This window comes from Phoenix dactylifera, chromosome 7 (genome assembly GCF_051530095.1).
Source record: "Phoenix dactylifera cultivar Ajwa chromosome 7, Ajwa_hap1_PhDact_Kaust_v1.1, whole genome shotgun sequence".
NCBI classification, from domain to species: domain Eukaryota; kingdom Viridiplantae; phylum Streptophyta; class Magnoliopsida; order Arecales; family Arecaceae; genus Phoenix; species Phoenix dactylifera.
The window spans coordinates 8,028,541-8,040,410 of NC_143196.1; the positions used below are offsets into that span (position 1 = coordinate 8,028,541).

General features: G+C 34.8%; 1 protein-coding gene across 1 annotated transcript; it reads left to right on the forward strand.

The window, feature by feature from the left end:
- The first annotated feature begins 624 nt into the window (after positions 1–624).
- PAO1 (polyamine oxidase 1) lies at positions 625–10,721 on the forward strand. The gene is made up of 10 exons (XM_039122247.3): positions 625–808; positions 946–1,195; positions 1,310–1,456; positions 1,641–1,887; positions 6,594–6,737; positions 6,895–7,044; positions 7,267–7,521; positions 7,659–7,740; positions 7,823–7,908; positions 10,307–10,721. The coding sequence occupies exons 1-9, from the start codon at positions 712–714 to the stop codon at positions 7,900–7,902; spliced, it is 1,452 nt and encodes a 483-aa protein (XP_038978175.2). The 5' UTR covers positions 625–711; the 3' UTR covers positions 7,903–7,908; positions 10,307–10,721.
- Positions 10,722–11,870: the final 1,149 nt, after the last annotated feature.

The window sequence follows — 11,870 nt, forward strand, 5'->3', positions numbered from 1 at the left end:
TATTTTGTTACTAAGAGTTTGCCACTAAAATTCTAAATTCTTGTAGTGGCTAGCAAATAAAAGATAGCGCAGCAAGGAGATCTCTGGCAAAGGAAAGGGATTGACAATGAGAGATATCCGGACTATGAGCCGCGAGGAGAGCTCTAGTGAAGGGAAGAGAGGGAGAAGGGCTACCGGCAGAGGAGAATCGAGTCGAGGGAAGAGATGCCGGGTTCAGGAGAGATTAGGGAAATAGCATTATTTCAGGGATCAAAAAAACAAAGTATTACATGCGGAAGAAAGTGATGATTGCAGGTAGACAATGGATGGGTTGGGTTTTCCAAGGAGATCCATTAACCTGTTAACCACTTCTAGAATAAAAAAGAAAAGTAATTTCAAAATTTTGATTAATTTTTACTTAAAATAAATATAATTTTAGCTAACGGCATCAGGATTGTTATGTCAAGAGTATTTGTACAAAAATAATATTTGATGGGGGTATAGATACAAATATTAATTTTAAAAAAATATTTATGTCAATTTGAATATTGAAGAGGGTATTTACGACCAGTCATCGGTGCCGCGAACGAGGCGCTCCTCCTAACCTTATATAATCTAGTCATGTGTTATTGATGCCCTGGATAGGTGGATACAAAAGAGAGGTACACACACACAGAGAGAGAGAGAGAGAGAGAGAGAGAGAGAGAGAGAGAGAGAGAGAGAGAGAGAGAGATGGCAGCCATTGTTGTTGTGGCTCTGCTGCTCACAGCTCATGTTATCGGAGCCTCGGCCTCTCCATCAGTCATTATCGTCGGCGCCGGCTTGTCCGGTGAGAACATCACAGACAGCGCGACATGCACTTAATTCGAATCCTACTTAGAGCTATGGTTTCTTCTTCACTGCTATAACAATATATGTAAACCTAACCCACATCATTTTCCTTACCTTTGAATCCAACCACCTCAGGGATCTCGGCGGCAAAAACCCTATCGGATGCCGGGATAAAGGACATCCTCATCCTCGAGGCCACAGACCACATTGGTGGCCGCATTCACAAGAGCAAATTCGCAGGGCTCAACGTGGAGCTGGGAGCCAACTGGGTAGAAGGGGTCAATGGCAACATGATGAATCCCATATGGGAAATGGTTAACAAGCTCCAACTGAAGACCTTCTACTCAGACTATAATAACCTCTCCTCCAACACTTACATGCAAGGGTACATACCACACTAAAATCTAATTTCGCCTTCTCCTCTCTCGCCTTTCTTTTGTATCATGTTTTCTTTGCATATATATATATCATGTTTGTTTTAATGGTTTTTTCTATGTAGTGGTCGGCTACACAAAGCCTCCGTAGTGCAGGAGGCCATTGATCTCTCAGAGAAAGTCGACGAATCCGGAGAGAAACTATCCAAGTCATTAGCTCCCAGCGGGCAAGAAGACATCTCCGTCTTGACATACCAACGCCTCAAGAACCAGTTAAGACTGATGACCATATATTTTAGGTTTAAAAACTAGCTAGTTCCTCTCTTTTTTTTCTTTCTTTCTTTCTTCTTATGAGTTAGGCCTCAACTACGTCTTCTTAGTGCTCATATACTGTGTGGTTATCGTATGCTTTGATGGTCGTTTATCTATAACTAAGGTTGGGCATTGACGTTGTAGCGTTCCTTCGTCGCCTTTGGAGATGGCACTAGATTACTACCTTCATGACTACGAGTTTGCAGAGCCTCCGCGAGTGACGAGCCTGCAAAACACCGTGCCTCTGCGCACATTTGCCGACTTTGGCGACGACCTCTATTTCGTGGGAGACCAAAGGGGCTACGAGAGTGTGGTGTACGATGTGGCTAAACAGTTCCTCAAGACCAACAGCAATGGCTCCATCGTGGATCCTCGGCTCCTGTTAAACAAGGTATTCTTTTTAATATCCTTTCCACTGGATGCCAGCTATGGTCAAGATTTGTTTAACGTATCTCTTCTACTGTTTATAGCTCTTTTTCTAATGATCTATTCCCATGTCATATTTGCATGGAAACCACGTGGTGAGGGTAGAAGAAGTTTGGCAGGTACAGTCTCCCGTGATTAATAATAGAAGGCGGATTGGCTCCCGACATAATTAATTTATTAGTTGATAGAGAAAAAGTTACGGCACACCTTGGGACCTCATGAATTACCGCTTGACCGATATCATATTCTTACTACTAGGTTACTGGACAAGGCCGGGCACCACATAATTAATTTACTTAATTTTTTGATGCTGAAAATTTATTTAGCTAGAACTGGATGGTTCTGCTGTAGTGAGCAGGACGACTCACGCCCCCTCTCATTTGGCTAAAATTAGATGGTCCTGCTGTAGTGAACAGGGCTGCCCATCTTCCCTTCTTCATTTTTTGAACCGTGTTTTGGCCCCTTCCGAACAGAATTGTCCATTTATTAGATTTACCATTCCGGGCCAACTTCTGGTACACGATAAAATCGGACGGTGGGACGTCCTGTCGAGAAAATGCGACGGACTGATGTAACTTATCATGGATGGCGCTTACTATAAAGGGCCAACCATTTTCAGTCATGTAACATTATGAAACTTTTTTTTGGTGTCAAGTTGGACACAAAAATATATGTTGCTTTCTTACAAGCTTAAAATAATTATAAATGCTCATTAAAATCCCACCAACAAAAGGCACCACGTGGCTCTCTTCTTTCTCGTCAGCGTCTGGGTTTAGACTATTAACGAGTTTTGTTGAAGTCCGAGACTTAACTCCTTTAAAAATCCGAAGGGTATTTTGATCAGCTTAACTTTTATTCTCCATTTTAGAGATGTAGAGCATTCTGATTTTCAGATCCTGACTGACTTGTATTTTAGTCTGATGCAGATTCTGGGATCCCGATATAGTTGGATGATGATCGATGAAATAAACAAAATCTCAGCATATAAACAAATAGTTCGGGCCTCTACAATAAAAATTTATTATCAATGGCTATACATTCTGTAAGTACCTTCGCCAATAAGAACGAGATGAGAGCAATTGTATGAAGGGCTAGTTAGATTAATTTCGGTAGATTGGTGTGTGATGAAAAGTAGTGGAAGAGTAGGAGGGAGAGAGTGTAGGCTGCTGATGTATGTGTATATAAATATATAATATACATACATATGCGCATGATACACATTTAAGAAAAGAGAGAAGGAAGAGAAAGTTACAAAATCCAATTTGCTTGAAAGTTTTATTAGAGAGTCCAATCTGATAAGTAAAGGAGGAGAGAGGGAATGTGTGGTTGTTAAGGATGAGAAAATTAGTGGTTAGTGAGGTAGGTAACATATTTTAAGATAATAGAGGGGTAACTTTGGCATAAAATTGGCAAACAGAATCAAGAAAAAATATTTTCTTATTTCAAAAATGTCACAAACACACATATATATATCTATGAGAAAATGATAATGTCTATAATTACAATTTACTTAGATTATTACTTTGTATGTTCTCTAAATGCTTATCTTTGTTTTCAAAATTTTATTTTTGAAATTCCCGCTTATGAAAAGTTCGAGCAACCTAAACAATGTTGTGAATGATAATCTTCTGTTATTGTCCATCATTTTCTGCTATGTTGTTATTATGTTATTTTAACACTAAATAATTCTGGATATACCGCATGGGATTGTAATTGTTAATATAACCCATAACGACACTAATACCAATTTCAAGTCAGGTCCATCTTAACATAACAACGTGGTTGTTGTTGAAAACTTGCATGTAAGAGCGTGTGAAAAATTAGATAGATTTCATTCCTCAAAAATGGAGAAATTAAATAGATTAGATATTAATAAAAACTTAAATAAAAAATCTTATTAAGCTCTATTTAGTCTTGATTCTGCTTTTATAAGAGAGTCCAATTTCCAGGCCTCCAGACTTGGATCAAGCGTTTCCCCCTCCTTTGCCTAACCAACGTCATCCCATCATCGTCTACTGCCCCTTCTTTACACCATACCACCTCTGGATTAGGTTGTCAATGAAAAATATATTCTAGAGAACTTATTCTTGAAACAACTTTTTTAGGTGTCAAAAGAAAGAATTTTTTCAAGGGTTTTATATAAGAGGTCTTTGGGTTAATTGTACTCATATTTTCTTTTCTGAAAAAAACTAGATGGACTATTTGAATCTTGAAGGTTGGATGAGATTCCTCTCTTCTGAAATGCCTGAGGCTCATAAGAAACATATTTTTAAATTAACATTTATGTATTTGTTTCAAATGATTTTTAATTTATAATTGTTTTACTTTCTTAAATTTTATTGGTCCAACTGATTTATCAGCAGGATGGATCATACACTTGGCCCTTCAAGCAAGCAAATGCCCACTTAAAGATAATCCTAATCATCATCATAAATGTTGCTTTAATCGGCATTGATATTTTAACAAAGATTTTTTTTGACAAAAAATGGCTGTTGGCACCAATGTTGATCTATTCTGGTTATAATTAACTTGCACTATGCTGGTCAGAATTTGCACTTTAACTAAAACTTAATTGGTAACTAAGAAATATTCAACCTTTGTGTTAAAGAAGTTGTATACCTCTGTGGAATAACGTGATGTCTATGTATGAATGTTATCTGATACCTAGGTCACAATAACAAGTATCATTGTACAAATTAGTGCAGTTGCAAAATTAAAATAATAGGAGCAAATAAACTTTTATTAATAAAATAAAAGTTACCTATATCGTCCAAGAATACTGTTTTAAAACACATGGCCATTATTCACCTCGGGACATCAATATCAACACAAACATGTATGACCGGCCAAGAACATATTTATAGCACCCACTTAGTCCAAATAGAACACTTGTTCTATCTTCACAATTCTGTCACTCTATGTCATAGTATTTGGTTCACTTCACAAGAAAATGCCAATGTTGTATCCCAAAGGTCAATACAATTTACTGAGACTCGAGCCTACTCTGTCCGACCTTCGAGCCTACCTTCTAAGGCCAAACTTTGCCCTTACTTGAACTTTGATCTTTCAGCTAGGCCTCGACCTTTTGTTCATTTTTTTAATTATAAAAAATACTAAATATATAAAAATATTTTAAAAATGCTAAATATGAATAACTCAATATTAGCGATAATCTCCAATATGTTTATTATCCCATTAAGTTTAAATATCTAAATAATTGTCTACTAAGTTTACAAATATATTAAACATAAACAAATAATACAAGAAAAAAAATTCAGAATGGATTGGGCTTTAATCTTCAAGCCTGAGTTGTACCTTTTCTAGGCCCAACCCCAACCGCCCGGCCTAAAACCTTGGCTCAAGCCTGCACAAAAGGCTATGGGCATGAAAGGCCAAGCAAGCTACCTAGCCCATGAGCATGTCTAGTTTGACATGCAAGTATTAGTGAATTATCGAAGAAAGTTACTTATTCAAACAAATGTTACAAACTAATCCAAACATTAGCTCGAAGGTCTAGAGAGAGAGAGCGAGAAGGTCCATAACAAAGTAGGAAAGGAAAATTTTGATATTATTTTTAATGTGATATATATATACTTTCGATATTCGTGCTGGTTTATTAGGTGTTTTTTTCCCCTTATGCTATATAACTATAACCATAGTTATTAAATCCAAACTAGAGATAGACTGAGCCAAGTCACCAAGCCACCAAGTCATTGTTCCAATTGCTGGGTTAATGATCAGACCAAATGTATAAGAAAAAGATTTTAAAAATTTAAAAATATAAAATTTAGATACAACCTAAGAAAAAGATACATATTATTGATAAATTTCCAAATTTAAATGCTACACTTTAAATTATATGGATTTATATCGTATATTTTTTATTATTTGCGACATGAATGTAAAGTTAATCATGAAACATCTATTTTTAAAAAAATATAATAAGTATTCGTAATATGAAAGAAATGTAGAACTAATTGATATCTTTGAATTATTTTAAATTGTTAAGTTTTGGAAATACCCTAAAGCAATTAAAGTATATATATTTCCATTTTTTACTAACAAGAAGAATTTTACTATTGAAATATCACTCAATAACATGAAATAGTTTCCTTTATTCTTTCTCTCATAGGAAGTGCATGCAAAACTATTTTTATTTGTTGTTGTTTCATCTTCTGCTGGTTGTTATGCATGAACTTAGCTCAATTGATAGAGAATTGTTATGCAATGACTATAAGTTATTCTTCCTAATGAGATAAATCATGTATTGCTTATGCATATTATCTCCCTTGAAATATTTACCACAATTATGAATTGTACACAATGTACATGCGATCACCTATCAACAAGGGCCAAAGCACAATTGTAGGTATACACACACACATACCATCAAAAAATTTTTGTTTATGAATTGCCTTCCTTTTTTTATTGATTTGATATGGTTTCTTGAAGTCCTTCTCTAGTATTTTACCATTGTATCGACATTTTTTATGAATTTTGAATTTCACTTTAACTAAATATATGGAAACTAGAGGAGAAAATAGTTAATATATAATTTTGAAACATTATCATATTTAAAATTCAAGTTAGAATTATCTTACTAACATTATTGATAATGAAATACAACCATTTCTCTCTAAAAAGGTTAACAAATTTGGTCTACTGTCATAGGTGGTAAGGCACATCCTTTATTCGAATGGAGGTGTGACTGTCATTACAGAGGATGGCATGAGTTATAAAGCAGCATATGTGATGGTTTCTGTTAGCATTGGCGTCCTCCAAACAAAACTCATCGATTTCAAGCCAGTCTTACCTGTAAGAAATGATGTTGTTAATTTACAATAAATACAAACTTATTTATGGTTTTAATTTAACATCGCTGACCTATTCTAAGATTAAACAATATGCTATTATGAATGTTTCTAATTCTTGCTTATTATTGGTGGCTTTTACTATCATGACACTGGGTCAGCAATGGAAAATCCTAGCAATATACCAGTTTGACATGGCTGTTTACACCAAAATCTTCCTTAAGTTCCCTTACAAATTCTGGCCTGAAGGGAATGGGACAGAGTTCTTCATTTACACCAGTGAAAGAAGGGGATATTATCCAATATGGCAGGTAAGCCTTTCCTTATCTTAAGATTTGTTTATAGACTGAGTAGATACTAGCTCTTCCTTCATTTTTTTTTCTTTAGAGCAAAAGGAACTATTCTTTTCATAGTAATTTATGGCATACAATACTGGCCATTAGATACTTCTTAACCCATCTAATACTCTGATTGGACTAAATTTGTGATGAGAAGTCTATGAGTGCTCCTTACCTCTTTAATATTGTTTGCAGCAATTTGAAAAGCAATACCCAGGAGCCAATGTCCTCATGGTTACAGTCACAGACGACGAATCTAGAAGGATAGAGCAACAAAAAGACTCTGAGACAAAGGCAGAAGTCATGGAAGTTCTTAGAGAAATGTTTGGTAGAAACATACCAGAGGCAACTGACATACTTGTTCCTAGATGGTGGTCCAATAGGTTTTACAAGGGTAGCTTCTCTAACTGGCCAATTGGAGTAAACCGATATGAGTACGATCAGATTAGGGTAATAAGCCAATGCCTTGTATTTATGAGATATTTTAGCTTATCAATATTGCTAATAAACAAATGATTAGATAATAATAATGCCAACCTTAGAGATTATAATTCAAGAATTCGTCTAATTGTTCACTTATGATGAAGGCACCTGTTGGAAGAGTTTACTTCACCGGGGAGCACACAAGTGAGCATTACAATGGTTATGTCCATGGTGCCTACCTTTCAGGTTTGTTTTCTTTAATCTCACAAATCATCAAAAGATCTTTACCAAATTTGATGCTTATATTTTAATAACTCATCCTTTTCAGGCATCGATTCTGCAAACATGGTGATTGAATGTATCAAGAATAAAATGTGCAAGGTCCACATCAAAGCCAAGGATGCATAAGTTCAGGTAGTAATTATCTTTTTCTTTATGACAATATGCACATATCATATTTATCTAAGAAAAATATGCACCTATCCTTGAACGCTTATTAAAAGGGTTTTAATAAAACAAGACAACAATTTTCATGAGTTGCAAGAATAAAGTGCCATTTTTTTTTCTCAAGAAAAGCTTTGGTGAAACTTAATTACTTTCATTAAGACAGATAGATTTATGAAATGAAATGAAGGCCCTAAGGCCAGCAAAATAAAAGAAAAATCAAGAAGAAAAGGGGATAGAAAAATATGCAAAGCTTGAAAGTTAGAGGCAGGTTTAACAAGAAACTTGGAGGAGTTAGGAAAAAATCTATTATTCCTTCCAAACAAAATCACCCAACAACTAGAAGCAAAAATATGTCAAATCCTTCTTCCAAGATTATTCAATATAATTTTGTTTTCAAATATACCAAAAAACATTGATCTTAGTTGGATGTACAAATATAGTGTCCCAATAAGAGTCTGCCAGATAGATTTAAAAAACATGTGCTACAAGAGAAGATGGTTAAAGTTGTTGAATAACCAATGGACCCCTAAAACTTAAGCTGATAGAAAAAGGATCAACGTATATTAGGCTTAACAACCCCCTCACGTGCAGCCCAGACCATGCTATTGTCAAATAACTAAGTCAGAAACATATAAAAATCAAGACAATAGATAAACTAGGGATATTTAAACAACATAACTAAATTTTAGGGATTTAAAATTGTGAACTCCAAAAATCTAAGCTATGGTCATATTAAGTAATTAATCAACCTCAAAAACTTACACTATACAAAAAAAAGAAAAGTTCCAACTTTTATTTGCCGATGCTTATTCCAAGCATTGGCAAAAATTTTTCTCCGTCAACATTTGCCGACGCTTTTTAAAAGCGTCGTCGAAGTTAATATGTAATTGACGACCCTTTTAACGACGCTAAAAATTATCGTTAAATAACGACGCTTAAAAGCGTCGTCGGAATCCAAAAAACCACCTCATTTTAGTCCTACATCGGCGGATCTGAAAAAAAATAACTGTTTATATAGCTAAACCCAACCACTCCGCACGGATAGAATGAAGGTACCGATCGGGAAGGTTGTTTGTATTTCTGAATGGAGGAGAAGATGCAGACAGCAAATGGTAATTCGCAACGCTTTAAAGCGTCGGTAAAGAGCGACGCTTTAAAGCGTCGGAAATTAGCGACGCTTTTAAAAGCGTCGGAAAATGTTTTTTCCACTGTAGCATAGGCGACGCTTTACCGACGCTTAGAAAAATGTCGGGATGGTTTCTACCGACGCTTAAAAACGTCGCTACTAATGTCCAAGTTTCTTGTAGTGTTAATCTAATAGGAAAATAATTGAGCATCTATATTAGGATTGACATAAGTCTTTTTAGATCCTTGACAAAACATGACTTTGAGGCACCATCCAATTCCAAGTTTGTTTGATATCAGCCAAATAAAAATCTTTATTTCTTAAGGACCAAATTATACCAAATTAGTTTTGCTTACTACTATCACTATTATCACAACTATACTACTACCACAACTAGCACCACCACCACCATCACTAGTACTATGTTTGAGATTAGCTAAATAAAAATTCTGATCTTCTGAAGGGCCAAATTATTTCACTATCAAAAGTACCACTAGATTTCCAAGCTACCATGTTTGAGATTAGACAAATAAACAATTACTAGTACTAATCCTATGTTTTCCAGGTTACTATTTTTGAGATTAACCAAATAAAAATCTTGATATTCTCAAGGACTACCACCACCACTGCTACTGCAACTACTATTTCAATTGCTATTTCTACTACACTACTATTATTACTACAATATTATACTAGGTTTTGATCCAACTATATCTTGTTATCCAAAGGTTGAACATTTTGAAGAAAATCAAAAAGAATAATGAGTTCCAAACTAGTAGCATCTAGAAAGACTTTCAGATCTAAGGTCCCAAGATAGTTAGTCATCAACAAAGAACATCAGATTGACAACTAAAATTCTTTATCTTCAAAGAGGGTTAGTCCCAAGAGAGTTAGTACTACAGTGCACTGTATCTTGATCCAACTATATTTTAATGACCCAAAGGTTAAATATTCATCAACTTTATAGAAACTATTCAAGGATCTCTCTGGAATCTTATCATCTAATCATTAACTTACGTGAATCAAGAGCCAACAAAGAATAGATCATGGATTTTAAGGATACCATTCCTAAATAAAAAAAAACTTTGGCCATTATTTTGGTAGAAAACTATTATATTCTTCTTTGTGCATAATATGTTATCAAAACTATCATGAACAAAGAGCAATTTGACATAAATACTTTATTTCTTGCTTCTATGTTCTAAGAATATCATATTAACAACTAACTCTGCCTTGTAGATTTGAGTAGTACGGGGGTGCAAATTGGCTTCAAAGAAAAAGTGGATATATGTCTCTCTAGTCACTTAGTTGCTGTTGTTGTCTCTTAGTTTATCTATGTATGCTTTCTTGAGAACAATGTTTGCTATCTTTTACTTTCTTTATTTTCTCAAATAATGGAGGGTGCATCAACAATTTCAAATGAAAGAAGAGAGGACTACCCATATTGAACACTCAAGTCAACACCCTCAAAGTTCAAGCATGGAATTTTCTGAATTTGGTTAAGGGTTTCAACAACTATGCTACAGCTCAATTGTAATCGTATGTTTCCCATCAATTGTTTATGGAGCAAACAATGAGTCGTATGATATGAATTAATTCTGCTACTAATAAGTCCATGTTTAAGAGGACATAATGGAGAAACTTTATTTGTTCACATGCATTATTTCCAAATAATCATCTTTTTTTCCAACAAAAATTATATATTTTGAGGAGCAAAGAGGAAATTCATAATTAAACATTGAACACTCTCAGACAAAAAAAATTTAGTTTGGATTGTTGGACATATAGACCGATATGTGCTAGCAACTAATAATTTTTTTTCCTTGTTATTTCATAGGGCTTCCATTATTTCGGCCTTAGGACTTCCTTTCAAGCATACTTTTCTGATAGGTCAAAATTAAAATTCAAGGTAAAAGAAGAATTCTTCATGCATGGATCATCCCTCACTAGCATATTGATTCTTTCCATGCCTACATCTTCAGGCTACAAAAGTGACCCATTTAGTCAACAACCAGAAACTGCTTGATAATGGCAAAAAAAAAAAAAAAAATCCATTGGAATATATATAGTCCCAATCATGACTGGCTTGACATAGTAAAATGGTCTTGAGACTTGAAATAATTTTCCACTTAATAAATATTTCTTTCTGTAATTACTAGATCCTACATCTTGCTAGCAAAAGCTTCTATGGACTTCACCAAATGAGTCCTATATATCCTAGATACACCATCATAACCTTGTTTCTTGTTAGTTTGAAGAGAATAATACTCGTGTTATTGTTTTAGCTTCCACACTATAGTTGATAGATTTACATGGGAATAGGCTTGTATCTTTCATACGAAAGAAGGATTCACATTTCTACGCACAAATCCACCTTTAGATCCTCTTCTAATCACTTTAAGATATGTGTAGATAGATAATGATTAAATTTAGAGCGCCTTGAGATTTGTGTGATAGGTGATCCAACAGTGGATTGGCGCAAAGGAGGTGATGGGTATGTGTCACTGATGTATGTGGGAGGTGACTGCTTCAGCTTCACATAGCATAGCAGAAGTGAAAAACAAGAAAAATAAACCAGAAGAAAAACTAGAAGCTAAAAATTAAATTTAAAAGGCTAACTAGAACTAGCAGTTAAAGCTAGAGATAACTAGTAACTTCATCTCGGTACTAAAGATGTGAGTTGATGCTTCAAATTCATCGAGGATCTTTAAATGAATTCAGGAGTCACCAAAATCGACCAACTCATAGTTGACATTCCTTGGAGTCTGCTTAGGCTTATTTCGAAATCCACTAGAGCATGTAG